Raw genomic sequence first — 17,487 nt, 5'->3', positions numbered from 1 at the left:
TGAGCTTCATTCAGATGCCGTGGTTGTATTCATTGTCACTGAGGCTAATGGTAGCTGTCACATCTTAGCTTATTCTTAAACAGGAAACTATGCCATTATGAATTTGTGTAATAATTTTGCTTATTGAATAGGGAGACCATCCTTCAATCAGAAGGCCTGGCCTCATGTCCTAAATATTCTTCTTGCTGTGGTGACTAATACTGGGACTTACTGTGACAAATAGACATTACAGCTTGCAGAGGGTCACAGAGAAGGTTCACATGTACATAGCCCCTTACGGGCCACTGATGGCTTTTCCTGTAGTGCCACCAGCAGTATGACATGCTTGGTTTTTACATGTTAATGCTAATTAAATGTTAAATATTTAACAGCCACTCAGTTTAGTCACACTTTGAGCTGTGTTAATGCAGAAAGAGAGGACTAAATTAAATCTGAAATGAGGTGGAAGGTTGAAAGCAAAATGCTCTATAGCGATTGATGTTTCCTACCCTATTCCAAAGCATTTCTTAAAATAAGAAAACAAATAAATTAAATAACACAATGTCTCTTTTCCCTTCAACATGAATTATACTGCAGGAATATCCACTTTACTTTATAGGTTAACCATTTGAAATGGTTAAAAAGAGAACATCTTAAGACATTATGAAACAAGCTTCATGTTATTTGTGTCATTAAGCCTATTTAGAAGTGTTCAGTATTCTCTACAGTGTTCCCACTCTTGTTTTTCTTTTTACATCTTTTGACTTTTTGACCTCTACTCTGTTTGACACATACTTTATGATGTTCATCTGAAATTGAGCGATTTTGATGCAATTATGGCAACCCAGGGCATGAACTTTTAAGACCTCTCTGTGTTACTCTTTTCCCTGAAACCACGTTGAAAAATTAAATTGAAAACAAAGGGAGAGGTCGACTGGCATGTGGTTAGCTCTTCTGCTGCCACCCACTCAGTCCTACGTAGCTTACGGATTTGACCTTTCACCAAAAAAAAGTCTTGTTTGAGAAGAAATGCCGAAAGTCAGTCATACACACACAGGCTATAAAATCAATTAATACACTTTTTAAAACAAAGAATACTGTATACACCTTTTGCACTTTTGTTTTGTTATGACCTCACTCCCTTGTTTCTCTGCACTCAGCACATATTAACAACTTCGAGGATGTGCCTGATACACTTGTGCAACCTTTTGTAAACACCTTAGACCCTTTGTGTGGCCTCACACACATGCTCGCCTTTGAAGCATAAAACAGGATTTGCACACTCACTACAAAAGCAACAAATCAAATCATCATCAAATTTAAAGTTTAAGGCTTTTCCTAGATTAGGTTTTGGGCAAAACCTTTAGCCCTTAAAGTGGCTATAATCAATATTTTTATATTAACCATGAATCACATGACTACTTTTATGTGAAAGCGGCCACTCGTAGAGTCCACATATAATTATCACCCGACTCTGCAGCTGCAGTTCCCCTCAGCTCTTTGAAGCTTTACAGCATCTTTCAGCTCAACTTTACTGTTTTGGTTCACTCTCACTGCTCTCATAGCGTTGTTTTCAGCCATAGCGGGCAGCTGTTTTCAGCTACAATTCAAGTGTATGCTGCCTGCCCAGCACCAAATGACAAACTGAACATAGTGGAGCAATAAGCAGTCAGATATGTCCCTCAGGAGTTGGTGGAGACCAAAACAGAGCTAAAAGTAGAGTGAATATTGGACTTACATTCATCAGGTTGCCAGAAACACAACTCCAAATGAATGATAATGTTACTCCATATCTTTTAAATGTGAAAATAGCCATGTTTTTGCCACATCAACTTCATTAGGTAATAATACGTCAGTGTAGTTTTTACAGCTTGTTTCCGCTGTCCCCAAGTGGCCAAAAAATCAATCATTGCAGGTTTAATGTGTTCTATATCGCATCAAAAGTTTGAGTCCCATATGGATAATCTGCACTGTTACTTTGTTTGGTTATTCCATCTTTCCACTCTAAGCCATTCTCCTTCCTCCTGTTTCTCTGCATTTAAATTCATCCCTCACTTTTTTTTATTGTGCTCTTTGTACGACTGGGATCAGCTCAATAACAGCCAGTATGAGACCCTGAATAATGCCACTATGAAATGTCCTATTCATGTCGCCAGAATGAAAACTCTCCTCCCCTGTTGTCATATACAAAGCAGTGTGAGCAGGAAAGTGTAGAAATAATATTTTTCTGATATTCCAGTTGTGTGGATATGAGTGCGACTCTGGGGTAAATGAAACACACATCACTCTAGATTTATGGACCAGAGATGGCATCGGCACAGCGCGTCAACGGCTCACTGCTGATGTGGCATGCTAGAAGACAGGAGAGGAAGATGCAGGAGACTGAAATGTGCTTTGAGTTAATGGGGTACATACCGCTCGCACAGCAGCAGAAAGTTCTGCCACAAACAAGGAGGACACTTGATTTTGGCTCGGGGGCTTGCTTTTGATGATGTTGAAAGATTGTTTGCACTCCCTAGTTGGCAATTGGCTGGAAACATGCTGATGAGAGAGTGGAGGCCTTTTCATCTGTGTGCTATAACTATTACCTGAAATGGCTGGTTGTAAATCAAAATTTGAGCAGTTGGGGGCAGAGGCTTTTGCTCACTGACAGCAAAGGAAAAGAAGACATTAGAGTAATGAAAATGTGTAGTGTGATTTTTAACAGGTATTCTGACATCTTTTTGTTTTTAACCTTGAGTTTATTGTAATGAGTTAATATTGACTGGAACCAACCAAGCTACAAAATAGCTTTTTATAATCATAATGAAATTCCATTTATGTTTGATAGCTTTCTTCTCTGGGAGAATTTTGTTTTTCCTTTACTTTTCAGATTAATTGGCTGTAAAAACCTGTTGCTTTCCAGACTTTATACTCAGATGCAATGAGAACTTGTGCTCTTTTGCAGGGAAAATGTCAAATATCCGTGCAGTCAGAAAGAGGCAACAGCTGAATAACTTGGTTGCCATGGTTATGGAGCTAGCCAGGCCGGGATACACAGTTGTGGATTTCTGCAGTGGAACAGTACGTGTATTCATCCATCAGTCCAGCTATGCAAGTATATTTATCACTGCACCTGACCATGGCTACATGCTCCATTAGCAGCCAGCTGAAAGGAACTAGTTTTCATATTCCATGATGTTTTCCTTTGCTCTTTAAATGCTTTTTGTTGTTGACCACACTACACAGACAGACTGGTAATTACACTCATGAAAGTGCATACTCAGAGCAGTAACGCTGCATGGCTAAAGGGTCAATACTTGGTTGAAAAGGGCAGCACTAATCATAACTCTATTGATGCCTCTTTGATGAATGCTGTTTTCCTATTATGCATTTTCCTTTTTTTTCTCTTTCTTTGTGCTGTCTCTCAGGGCCATGTAGGGATTGTTCTGGCACACACACTTCCAGATTGCCAGGTAATTTGTATTTGTGCAGGTGTGTGTGTGTGTGTGGTGTTACTGAATTTTTATAGGTCAGGCGAAATTAACATTTGACTTTTTTTAAGATTTGACTTTGGACTCTGGTAACTTTTGACAGGCATTTGTCATTATTTCTGACATTTTAAAGTCTAAAAGATTAATAGATAAACCAATGGATCAATTGATAATGATGAAGGGATTATTATTAATCATTAAATGCATCCTTACAATACTGCTTTTTTCTGTCTTTATTCAAGGTCCTCCTCATAGAGAACAAAGAAGAGTCTTTGGTCAGGGCCCAGTGTCGTAGTGCCGAGCTTGGTCTGAAAAACATCGCCTTCATTCAGGCCAATTTGGACTACTTCACCGGACCCTTTCACATTGGGGTGAGCATAGCAAGTAACACTATACAAAAAAAATGTGCCTTTGCACCAATTTTGTCTTCATTTGTTTGACGATCCATAGATTCTGTAGACAATATGGTAACCATTTTAGGTGACTTAACTATTTAAGATTTTGCTAATTTGTGAGTATTTAAAGTATTGCAAGCAAATGCAATGCAAAACTTGTTTTGTGAATCACTAAAATTAAACCATAGCTATAAGTAAAAATAAAGTTATTGTTTAAATTACAAGTAGTCTCAATATTATCTGTACTGTGCTATATTTTTATGCTATTGTAATTAGTATAATATAGCACCCATAGTAGTACTGATTTATCTTCCTTTGTTTCCATGTAATTTGCATTGTTAAACTGTAATCACAATTAAATTTTCAATTTCCACATTACATTTTTTAAGCAAATCGAATTGCTTTTCCTACTTACACAATAGCTTTCTAACAGACCAATGAAAACATTGTTCGTATGTAATTAGCAATAACAGTTGGCGTGCAAACTGTAAAGCTTAGGAGGCAAAATTTCTTTTGTCCATGAAAATACAGAGAATCAGACTAGTGTAGTCCCACTGCCATAATCATCATCTTAATGAGTTAATGTGTTTACATCAACATTTCCATGACATTAATTACATTTACTACATTAAAATTCTCTAACAGCCTTATCAGCAGAGTAATTATCCAGTTCCATATTGCTATGATTTATCTAAGAAGTTAGCAAAATGTTAGAAAGCATTGCCATTATTTGGCTGTTCTGACAGTGTATATACATTGACCTTTTTTGAGCCGCAACATTACCTTTTGTGTTTGAAAGTTAAAATGGTAATAATAATAATTAAGCCAGTAACCCAGTGCTTCTCTGAAACAGAGAAGTGAACACCTTTGATTAACACTGCATAAACAATGTGTGACTTCCTTCTCTGCCACAATCACAACTTTACTGCAACGTGTTTGAACATTGTATTTTTAGTCGTAAAATATTTATATATTTCGGAGAAGCTCAGCCACACATCACATGGAGAGAGATGTCATTCCCTCATCTTTTTCCAGAAACTGAAAATGCCAACGTGCAATTATTTTTGTCAGTGCAGCTAAGGTGGCTTTTCATTTCCTGAAGTGGAGCTTCTAATCAAAACCCTTTTAGTGCTCTGCACTTCAGTCAAGCAGTGTATGTCACTCTCCCCTCTCTGATTATTGGAAAGCCAAAAGGCAGTTTTACCCAGGATGAATGAAGGAAAAAGGTAATGTCAGGGTTACAGAATATCTTCAATGAGGAATATTAATGACTCGCTTGTCTTTGTTTGTTCTTGTTTACTTTAAAAATATGCTATCCAAAGATGCTCTTGGTTTGCTTTCAAAAACATTTTGTTAAGATGTTAAGAGTTATGCTCTTAGGAGTCATCTTTGGAAAGGAAAGTGTAATCTTTGGAAAGTGTTTGTAATTAAAGTAAAAATGGTTGCCAGCCATTTCAAGTTTTATGCAGGCGACTTGGCCATGTCAACCTTTTTACTTATTAATTCATCACACATTTTTTACACCATCATCTCTGCCAAGACTGCAGTTCTGCCTGTTTGTGTTTGTTCAGCTTAAAGATCTGGCTTAGTAAATATGTTTAATTCTGCACAGCTACCTGCAACAACAGAATAAATATTTTACTAGCTTTCAAACTCTATGCTTAATGGGGCTAAAACTAACTAAAATTCAGCACTGAGTAGCACTCTCCGACTGCAAATCAAAACCATCGCTAGTCCTATTTAAAACACCCACCTTCTTCTACAGAGCTCTTGACTTCTCGAACTGATAATTGCTATCAATTTAGAGCAAATAGGTCCTTAACTGTGGTTGTTTATGGGCTGTTAAAAGCTGTGTCACACAAAAACAGGTCTGGGATTTAAAAAAATGACCCTCTTACCTTATTTAGTCTCTGAAATCCTGTTTCTACACAGGCGACATTTTGCTCTCGCATAGAAATTTTATCGTCATCACTCTTGATCATTGTCATTATTTATGTGTCTCAGGTCAGTGTCTTCCCCCAAACATGTTGGGGAGATCCATCTTTCTGCCATGTGTCATAGCCCAGTTTCAGAAAAGCCAGCTGTTCTAGTAGCCTCACTTTAACTCTCTCTGGGATAAATAGGATTATATATATGTACTTGCTGTAATTAGAAGTAGCTATTGTTCCAGCATCGTCACTCCACTGAGACCCGTTCCACTTGGCAAGAAACAAACAGCACAGATTATTCTTCTCTGCAATATGTGGGTGTTTTTTTGTAGCCTACTCAGAAAGTTTATGCGCACACACATGGACTTTTTTCACACGCTACATGAATGTTAAGATTTATGTATGAAACAGGTGCTTAAGTTTGTCTTTTTCTGCACTGCTTGAGATTCATATCTCAACATTTATGCAGCCTCAGCTGTTGCTTTGGTTTAGCTTCTTCCTGCATGACACAGATATTTCTACCTGGAGGAGCCACCCATCACACTGATTATAATCCCGTTATGTATAATACATGGTCCCATTTTTAGTCACTTTCATTTAATCAGGCTAATTAAGTTGAGGTGTCCCTATTCTTAGTCAGTGTCTGCTCTTCCTGTCTGCAGTTTCATGTCCCAGGTTTTAGACTGTAATCAGAAGCAGCCTCTACATACGCTGGATTTAGTTTTTATTCGTTCTCCTGTCCAGATAACATTGAGCCAACAGACCTCGGAGGCAGGAAAAGAGCTTGAAGTTGATTTGGATTTTAATGGACCCAGGTTCTTTATGGTTCTGCTTAAGGGTCTGATTGTTTGTAATTGATTCTTTCAGTTGACTTCTTTATGTTTAAAGAAAGATGTACTTGCTGTTATTGCTTTAAGCCTCATGTAAAAGTCAGTATTGATCAATTCCAATAAGGCATTATCAGCTGTAATTCCAATGTTTTTTTTTAAGACTCTAAGATTGATTCCATTTATCTCCAGTAAAATGGAACATTGCATCCACCTTGGAGAGGAAAACAATCCTTTGATTTTATCTAATCACACTTATTCTATACTGGTCCACACAAATAAGCGCTAATATATTTGTATGTGGGTGTACAAACATGCAAAATAAAGCACAAATACCATAGACTCACAACATTGTTAAAGCACTGCTTCTTACTGATGATGGACCTGATTTTTTTCCTGTTTTTCTTGAATTGCTAGGTAATATTAAGCTTGATATCATAATGAAATCTGTGCAATAAACAAAACTGAACATTTAAAACTCCAACAGAGATGCAAGAAAGACACCAAAGTTTTGTTGAATCACACCCTTCTGCAACAGTATGGAGCTTGCAACATACTGTTAGAGAAGTGTGTGATGTTGATTAAGTAGTATTAGTTAGCAGTATTGCAGGAACTTGTTCTGACTCAGGCCCAGATAGGACAGGAGATGGATGTAATTACTTGAATAAGAGTGAATAATGTAGCCTCATTATTTCTGTGATGTGGTTATTGAGAGAAAGATACAGATACAAACAGTTTTTCCTCTCCCCAAAAGACAGATTAATAAAGACCACAGCTTTATAAATGGTCCTTGATCCTTTGGTTGTTGCATATTGATTCATGATTTCTTCTTCCAGTGTAATGTTTGTGCAGAGGTGTGCTTAGCAGGGCATATATAAAATACTGTATGTCTATGAGATGGTTTTAAATCAGCTTTGCATATATCTTCACTTTCCATTATCTATTTTTAATTAGGATCTCACAAAGCATATTGGGCTGGGACATGGCGTCATCAATATTGCTTGCAGACAAATCTTAGCCATTGATAAAGCAAGGATGCTTTCTAAATCAAGAATTGGAAATTTATAATTGGTTATCAAAACATATCAGAATGTGTTTTATTTTAGTTGTGTGCATTTCTTTTGGTTGAGTGCCTTTGTGTTTGTGTTAAGTCAAGGCTAAAGGTTATAAAATGTAATTATGATTTACCACAGCATGACTAATGTACAACATTAAGCAGCTGGGTAAGAGCAATGTGTTACTTTAATTATTTTTGCTTTAGATGTGGGGGATGTAACATCATGCAATCTTTGATAGCGACTCCTCCTCTTAATCAGCAGTCTGAGACATGCTGTTGGTAGCTAGGCTTTTCCCCGATTCCATGAATACATGGAGGATAGAAAATTAGGTGTCAAATAGATGCAAAGCCATGCAGGTAATTGATGTTAATTCCCCAATTTTCACTTTGTGGTTATTCTTTCATGTGCAGAGTCTCCTTGTGTAACTTCGTTTTAATCAATGCACATCTTTCAAGACTTACATCTCACATCTGAGTTCCATGTGGAGCTCTTCATGCAGTTGAGAAAACCCATTTCCAAGCATAGACCATGGAGTTACACTTAAAAAGGTTTGCAGATTTTCAGTATACACCTTTGGTTTCTTGTGTAGTTTGAGCTGAAGGACTGCTGCAGCCGTACAACTTCCAGGGAGAGCTTATGCATCTCTGAGAAATGTACCCGGACATTTCAGTGACTTTATGAGTGGGCTTGGACATGTTTAGAGTGTCTGTATCTTCCCTGATCTTTGGAGCTGCAGCCAATCTTGGCTCAGCCATGTTCTGACCCGCTCTGAACTTGTGCTCTGTGGCACTGCTGTCAAGGCAACATGCAGTAGACTCACGGACGCCAAGTGACAACCACTTTATAATCCAAGAATAGAAGTTCGTGGTGGCTGCTTGAGTCGGACGGGGCTAATTTCAGTGAGTCCAAGTAGCTATTGACACACCAGACTGTTGATAATGCTTTTTATTTGGACCATTAACACAGAATCTATTTAGCTAATGTACACTTGAGAGGAAATCATCTATTTTACCACTGTACTTATTGAATATTACTTGGATTTTACAGCTGACTTTTAAAGCTCTGCAGGGTCAGGGCATAAAGTTGTTGTTGTTATTATTATTATTATTAAACTCATTGCCTTTGAGGAGTCATAATGTATTTTTGCAGATGGACTGGGTGAAAGAGCCAGCTGGAATGCAGACAGGCTATAATATTGGGTCTTTTAATCCCTTTCCGTGATCCAGTATATAACCACACAATTTCTAATGCATAGCTAGGTGTTCATCACCCCGAACACAGTTTACCCACTCAATGGGAATCCTGATGCATTCATGCCTCCACTCCTAAAGCACTAATACATTTTGTTTGCTCTAACTCCGTGAGTCTGCACCTTTGAGAGCATAGATGTGTTTAATAGCAGCAGCCATTATAAAGTAATCAGTGGGATTGAGTGCAAGCTTTCAAGTGCTCTCAGTTTTGGTCTTGCTGTTAGACAAAGAAGGTTTTCAAGAAAGCTTAGATTTTATTTGTGTAAGTAACACATTTTGTATTTGTATTATTTTATTTCACTTCAGGTTGCCCTCCATGCATGTGGCGTTGCAACAGACATGGTGATGGAGCATTGCATCCAGGCAGGAGCTGCCTTTGTCATCAGTCCTTGTTGCTACGGCTTCATCCAGAACGCAATCAAGTTCACCTTCCCCAAGAGGTTTGTATCTGCTCACCGCACCTCCAGTGTCACCTCTCAGGGTTTCTGCCTTTTAAAATGTTATTTCTGACCTTGTTGTTTTCTTGTTAGACCCCTGCTAGCATCGGCGCTTCTCTTCTCTCCTGTTCTTTCTTAGTGATTTATTTCAGTTTCTCTTTAGGGCTTCTCGGTCGCCATCATTTTCACACTCATTCTCAGACACACATACACACACTCTATATCTCTTGTCACTGCGTTTTGTTCACCTCATGTGTCTTATCATCACCACTGACAGTATGAGGCAGGTGTCACATCGCCTTCACAACAGGGTCCGCCCCTCACCTCCGCCCCCTTCTATCAGCAAAGAGGGCTCTCTATGTAGAGACTGCCTCAGATATTACAATGTGAAAGCAAAATCCAGTTGAAGGTACAGACAAGAAATGCTACTCTTGGTGGAATTACTTTAACATACGTAGTGTTACAGATAATTAACAGCTTAATTTTCAGTCCTGGTGATGTTGTAAGCTAAAATATGATGCTGTTTAAATAGCGAAGGAAGAAACAAGAAGAGAAGAAAAAGTGCGAGGCTTTACTTTAATGCCGTTGATCCTGTTGCTATAGCAGCACTCTGTTGACTAGTGGCACTGTAATGGCTTAAGAATCACAAAATAACATGCCGCTGAAATTACTTTTGGATGTTAAAGGCTTCAGAACAAAACACTGTTGTGTAGGATGGCTGTTGTAGCAACTGAGAGACTGTGATCGCTTGCAAGTTAAGGTGGAGATAGCCATTGTAATTGTTGGGCCGATTTTAGCATTATATTGTATTGATTGGACCAAGTTGGGTGTGTTCCAGTCTGGGATAAAATCATCCAGTGTGTCGTGTCTACCAATTTTTTTTCTGATTTAGTCACTGCCAGTCGTTCTCTTTATGATCATTTTAACTATGACTGGGGACATCATATAGTAGGAGATTTTTTTTTTTTAACTGTCCAAAATTGGACCAAAAACTATTCTACAGTCCAGTTATCAGGATTCAGTGCAGTCATAGCTCACCTGAAGTTGAGTCACCTCCAACTCTCTCTGCATATTCCTTCTTTTCCTCATCTCTCCAAAAACGCTAAATGTGGATGAAAGGGTTTTCATTCATATTTAGCATTTTTTCCTTGGTTGCTTTTTGGACGTCACAGAAACAGAACAGAACATGCAAGAATTTATGTTCTTGCAGGAATTCAGGGGTTTCAGCTCTAGTCACAGACTGCCTATCACCCATTGTGTCCAGTGTTGTTTCTGTACTAATGTCATTCAATAAATGCTTCTTTCTGTCTTCACTAAAAAATCTGTTGGTGGAAAATAAGTTGTAGGTTTCAATAAACTTAAAAGTACCCTGTAGATTTTTTCAGTAGTAGCAGTAGTGGCCTCTGCTGGTGGATCAACACTGACAAAATGTTGAGAAAGTCGCACAATCAGCAGTGGTATGCCAGTAAAGAATTGTCGTAAGCCAGTGGGGAGTGGAATATGACAGTGGAAGAGGACTGACATTCTGTTTTCATGTCCACCAAGCAGGTTGAACAGCAGCAACATAACACTAGTCGAAGAAGCATACCACTTAGAGTTGGCATATGACAAAACAAGAGTAGCATCGGTGGTATGCAACTATATGCACATTAAAAAAACGCCTTCATGGATCATGACTTGTTTTAAAACATCATGTTCATAAGAGTGACACAAGTTTTTCCTTTCACTAATTGAATCTTAATAAAGATGCTGCTGCATCAACAGAATTACAATGAAATCTGAAGCATTTAGTTTAAAAGTTATAGTTCCACATGCCTGAACCAGGGTGCAATGATCATCAACACCCAGCAAAGCCAGACGAGATTCAAACTGTTGTGGTATGCCGGTAGACAGTGGTGTCTGCCAGTGAAACAGAAATGATAAGCCATTTATAAGTCATGCATAGCATCGGCATACCTTAATCAGCAGTGGTATATATCAATAAAGGAGAATACGGTATGACAGTGAACAGTTTCAGATGTACTGGTATGTTATTTTTAAGGTACCCCTGCTAACAAATAAGGAATTCATATTTTTTTGTGGCCATTGCTTGCCTTGCGGAGGACCCTCAGTGTACAGTATAAATGTTTAGGAGTTTTCACGTAGCTTTTCCTCTCCTCACTTTTGCTAACTTGACACTTCACCCCTTCTGACTCCTCATAAAATATTAAAGAATGACAAAAAATACTTTGCAGCTGTAATGGACAACAAGAAGCTGTGTTTCTGGAGTGTAGTTTATGTGAAGGGCCTTCACACCTGACTGTGTCAATCTTCGCCTTGCTACTTTTAGTGTTTTCCCCTCAGGTCATGTTCCAGGTACTCATGCGGATATTCTGCAGGTGTAGACATTCCAGGAAGTCCGCAGGTTTTTATGAGCTCTGAAACTAAACTGCCCATTTCATTAATGCATTAACAGTTTGAGTTAAACTTAAGACTTCTCTCCATGTGACCTGACTGTCCCCTGACCCTTGACCCTCTTCATGTTGATTTTTAATTAGCTTCAGTGATGATCTGACTACGTTTAATCATCACAAACAAACTGACTTTGTTCCCATGTCATGGCAAAAGCCCTGCTTTTATAAGTTTCCCACAGAGAAAGTGGTTTGTTTTAAAGACAATGCATGTTGTTTGTGTTTTGTTGAGCTTTATGTGGTTATATATTCCTAGTTTGTTTGTAAAGGGATCTTCCCTAAAAATACAATCTGTGCCCCAGATCTGAGCAAGTAAACATATGACATATAAGTGTTGTGAATACATCTTGCTCCCACATTTTAATCACTGCACTTCACATCAAAATATATTCTGTTTTTTCTGTTTTTACAGCAAAAGGTTCCAAGAGACTCTGACTTATAAGGTATGCTTTTAATTGTGATTAAATCCCTCTGTTGCATTTATTATTCATTTACACTCAGGCAAAAATATCAAGTACAGAATACTGAAGTACAACCACTCAGTTTTTACAAGGATTGTGTTTCAGATTCAGTTCACTATATGCACATTGAAAGACGCCTTCGTGGGTCATGACTTATTTTAAAACATCATGTTCATTTGAGTGTTACATATTCTGTTACAACACAATGAGACAAGTTTTTCTCCTCACTAACTGCCTCTAAATTAAAATGCTGCTGCATCAACAGAAGTATAATGGAAGAGGCATTTAGTTAAAAAGTTATAGTTTAACATGCCTGGAGCAGAGTGCAATGGCCCAGTGAAAGGTGAAAGTGTTTTCTCATACCACAATTGTCAACACCCAGCAAACATAGAAGAGATTCAAATGTTCAGACAAAGGAGAAACAAAATGAGAAGCAGACACACACACACCTGGATTGGATTGCACAGCTATTCTTAAATTGTTTACTAAATTTGTGCGTAACTACTTCTTCTTGATAACTACTAGCTAGTGTCAAACTAGTGATTTGTTAAACCATGTTGCACCAATAAAACTTTAAAAATGTCTTAGCTAGTAAAGACTTAATAAGTTAATAAGTCATGTGTAAATCCGTTGCTTGGAAACAACTGGCAAAGGCACAACTACAGTATGTAAACTGGAAGTTACTCTAGCATTGCAATTGTAACCTCCAATAATAACAGTTTTAGGGGCACAAACAATATATTAAACTTAATTTCCAGTCCTTTGTAAATGTAGGTATGACTTTGTTTTATTTATTTATGCATACAATATGCATTCAGTGTTTCAGAATAAGACATATCTGATTATGCTAACTAACCTAATTGATGTTATTAGCTTATTTAGCAAAACGTTCTTGGCATAAGGTTTTGTAATTTGAAGTATGTTGTTATTTTTGGTAAATGTAATCTAAAATCCAGTTTACGTCATTATTAAACAGCATTTTACCATGTGTTGGGCCAGATCGACCATATTTCATGTTTCTTTTACTCTTCATGCTAAACAGCTCCTATTATATTAGCAAGCTAACGTTAGCTTCGTAACAGATACACCTGGCAGTTAGTATGTAAATATTTAGTAACAGCTAATGTATTAATTTTGTGATGCGTCATGTTATACCTAGGTTAAGTTTGACCTTATGAAGAGCTGGTGCAGCTGGCTCCTTTTGTGATTTGGATGTACCAAAAATTAAAAAACGAAGAAAAGCTTCTTTCAGCTTGTTTCTATATTGCTTTCCTCTTTTGTTTTGTTTTTTCATTTATTTTATTGGACAGTAAAATAAAATTAATGAGATCTCTGGGCTTTCCTCACTGTCTTGGGAACAAGGATTCCCCAGGCAGTTACAAGAGGGAGGTTCACACCCTCCGGTCTCAATTCCATATCGCTCAGCACAGACACAGCACTGTACTCTGGGAGGGCCCATCCCATGATGATGTATGGGACCTGTCAGTGCCCCTGGGGAGAATCTGTGCAAAAGTTGCTGCAGGTCGTAGCCATGGCAACCTCAAGAGACATGTCACAACATCGGACCACCTGTAACTTCTTTTCTTTTGTGCACTGGAAGAAACAGATTTTTAGAGATGTGGCTTGAGAGGCACAAAAGATATATTATTTACAAGACACTGAGCAGTTGTGCTGTTTTGTGATAGTGAGTTGTGATTTTTCTACTGTTTATCAAATGCCTGAGCAAAAGATCACAATTGCCATATTTTTTGTCTGGGAATAAGAAGCTTAACATGTAGCCACACAGCAAGAGAAATCTATATTCTATTTAAACCAGCAGACACATTATCTGCCACTTTAAACCTGAGCTCTGAATCTCCTCTGCCTCCCCCTATGGATTTGCTTTCAACAACCATGTTTGGTATTTGCTATTCATTTGGGCTCAGTGTACAGAACCCCACTTTCTCCTGTGTCTCTGCTCCAGAACCATAGTTGTCCTTCCTGAACTACAGTAGTTAAACAAAATGACAGCACATTGACAAATGGTGTATCGCTGGAATAAAGGGCTAATGGTGTGAGATATTGGTGTTCAGCGCTAACTTTAAGCACCTGCTCCGTGGCCTTGCATTCAGCGTCGACCCCGCAGAGTGAAGAATGGAATCTATTAAAGTAGAAGCAGGTTAGAGGTGACTAACTGCTCTCCTGAGTCACTTGTTCCATGAACCATCGCAAGGTAAAAACAGGACAGAAAAACGTGTCCTTCAGTTGGAAATAAATAAAGAGGGTTTAGCTGGCCTTTTTAGAGAATTTACATTGATTAATTTATTTTATATCTTACATCTAGTAAACTAGTCAGACATACTGTAAACTGGTCTGCAAAATATGTACACAATGCGGAGAAATCAATCTCGATCACTGTAAATCACTCCAGTGACACTGTAAGGAGACAATGAAACAAGGCTAAGAGTCCACAGCCATGCCAGTGTCTCTCTGAAGCTGTATGCTGATATCGGCATGCTATCATGCTCACACAGACAATGCTAACATGCTGATGTTATAGTAGATAATATTTACCAGGTTCACCTTCTTAGTTTAGCCTGTTAGCATGCTAACATTTGCTAATTAGCAATAAACACAAAGTACAGATGGGGCTTATGGGAGTGTCATTAAAAGTTGGGCAAATTCAACGTTTGACTTGAGAATGGTGTTAGATGAAATGCCAGGGGATCACTAAAGTTGTTAAATTTGTTTACCAATTTGAAACAATTTTCGTGGTCATCCAGCCAGATATATTTGATATTTTTGGTAAGATAAATTTAGCTTAAATCCGAAAATGTCAACCTGCTGGTGCCATAAGAGCAAAGGTTAAGGGATCACCAAAGTCAGTAGGATCCATCCTTTATGGAACATGAATGTCTGTAGAAAATATTATGGCAGTGCATCCAATAGCTGTTGAGATATTTCAGTCTGGACCAAAGTGGTGGACTTACCGACATTGGCATCCCTAGAATCATGCTGCCATACTGTTCGGTTTGAGTTCCTACATAGAATTCGTTGCCATGTGATAGACCAGTGATCTGCTGAGAACGTTTCCCTGCCTCTCAGCAAGTGCTTGCTGAGATAGGCTCAAGCCTTCCTCTCTATGGCTGTAAGTACGATAAGCAGATGTAGAAAAAAGATGGCTGAATAGATGCATGCATGCTTGTGTGTATGTGCATGCATAAGAGTGTTAGTTTCACTGAATGTCTCATTATAGAAAAACAGTCTTTGTGGCATTCTTTAAATCTCTTATTGATCTGATTTTGATTAGTTATTTTGCTGTTTTCACAATGGCAGGGCCAGTGGTTTTGAGACTTAACAGATATCATCCTGAGCTGTAGTGTTAGTGTTAATTACACCTGCAGTAAACAGTTGCTATACTCATTGTCTGTCCTTGTTTCAGGAACACATGATCCTCTGTCGCTTCGCAGACCAAACTGCTGTCCAGCTCCCTCCTGAGAGGCGACTCATAGGTACTATTTACAATCTTCTCCTTAAACCTGAACATTCACCCTCTTTACCTTATATGTCTGACATTAGAAATTGATACTATCTTGATATTTATTGTTTTTTGGCTATTGTATTAAAATCATGTATTTTTTATTGTACATTTTTATGCTAAATTTCATTGTTTAAATTCACATCACAAAGAAATGTATCAGGCACATTTTTCCAGAATGGCTCCAGACTGAGCTCAGAGTCACAGTTCCAGTTTGACTTCTGTTTATCATGTTGTAGTAGTTGTTGTTTTTTTGTCGCACCTAAACAGTTAGTACATCTTAGTACATGCTGATGTTGTGTTTCTGAGATTTGTTTACATTGTTACTACTTTTCAAAAGGTCTAGACTTTTGAGAAGTGTGAAAAATGTTAATGCTGGGATTTCTTCAGTGTGACAAAACAGCTGCAGTGAACAGCTGCCAGATCAGAGGCAAGTGTTTTGTCAGACTGAAACCTTTAGGCCTTTGCTGAAGCTTCACTGTACAGTGTTTTATTATGTTGAGGACTCTCTTCACCCTGATAGTTCTCCAGCTTATCAAGGTTCCCTCTGAATCTGAGATAGTTCCCCAATGCCTCGTCAGTCTGAAGCCCTTTCATATGTACCTGACACCACCTGTCACAGAGGTTTCTGCTCTGTATCAGTTAACAGGGCTCAACCTCTCCCACTAACATTTTCTAACCATGTTTGATCTCATCTCTCCAGAGCCTGCCAATGTCACTGTGACCGTCTAGGCAGCATGGGAGACCAAAGCTCGCGTTTACACTGTCTGGCACCTGCTACCTAACTGTTAAACTGCATAATACATTTGAAGTCTGTTTAAAGGAAATCCTAAGAGAAAAGCGTGATATTCAGTGTGAAGTTGTTGATGAATAAGTCGCTTCTTTAGGGTACTGATACACACGAATGCTAGGAACATACAGGAAATGGAAAGTGCCACTGCTGTTTAATTAGAGCCTGACAGATAGTTTGATCTGCTGATATTGGCTTAGATTTATCAGCATCCACAGCATCCACAGATGGGTGACCAAAAAAAACACGGCTGCCATCATAAGTCGCTAGAACAGCTTCAGCACTCCTTGGCATAGACTCTATTGAAGTCTACTGGAGGGACTAACACCATTCTTCCAAAAGAAGAATGGTGTTTTGATGATGGTGCTGTAGGGCACTGTCTGACCCGTTGGTCCAAAATCTCCAATAGGTGTTCATTTGAGTTAAGATCTGGTCCATATCAAATGATTCACATGATTTTTATTCTTATCTTTCATGCCCTGTTGATGAAACATCGGGATGGAAATGTTTCCTCAAAAGACAAAGTCACATCTTTTTCTCCATCATTTTGATCTAAAATAATTTGGATGTGAATTGTATCATGTAGCACATGTGTATGGCAGCATGTATAAACATAGCAAAGGTTTCACCATTTAGTCATTCATGTTTTTCCTATTAATTTGTCCCTGGACTATATGTTGGCAGATATGACAAAATAATTTTCAGAAGGGTTTCACAGGTTCTATTTTTATATATATGACAGTTATTTTATGTAATTTCTTTGATTTTTATCAACAATATATAACAACAACAACATATTTTTACTATAAACTATCCTGTAAAATACACTAATAACCTAATTAGAGGAATCCTTGCCAAACATGTTTCTCTCTCTTATGTTACATAATAATGTTTAAAAGGATTGTCAGTATGTCTGAATATA

At 38.1% G+C, this 17,487-nt stretch overlaps 1 protein-coding gene across 4 annotated transcripts in view; it reads left to right on the top strand.

Annotated features, from left to right (window-relative positions):
* The window catches only part of gstcd (glutathione S-transferase, C-terminal domain containing), a 46,946-nt gene that overhangs the window by 26,032 nt on the left and 3,427 nt on the right, over window positions 1–17,487 (top strand). For 2 of the 4 annotated variants that reach the window (XM_044189784.1, XM_044189783.1), the window contains 6 exons: window positions 2,927–3,042; window positions 3,390–3,434; window positions 3,695–3,823; window positions 9,217–9,350; window positions 12,210–12,240; window positions 15,680–15,749. In XM_044189784.1, the coding sequence (XP_044045719.1) occupies window positions 2,927–3,042; window positions 3,390–3,434; window positions 3,695–3,823; window positions 9,217–9,350; window positions 12,210–12,240; window positions 15,680–15,749 (525 nt within the window). The remainder of the gene's footprint in view (window positions 1–2,926; window positions 3,043–3,389; window positions 3,435–3,694; window positions 3,824–9,216; window positions 9,351–12,209; window positions 12,241–15,679; window positions 15,750–17,487) is intronic. The other 2 variants (XR_006377393.1, XM_044189785.1) reach the window with 2 other exon arrangements.

Source organism: Siniperca chuatsi, linkage group LG3, assembly GCF_020085105.1.
Source record: "Siniperca chuatsi isolate FFG_IHB_CAS linkage group LG3, ASM2008510v1, whole genome shotgun sequence".
Lineage (NCBI taxonomy): Eukaryota > Metazoa > Chordata > Actinopteri > Centrarchiformes > Sinipercidae > Siniperca > Siniperca chuatsi.
This window is presented reverse-complemented; position numbering and strand designations above follow the sequence as displayed.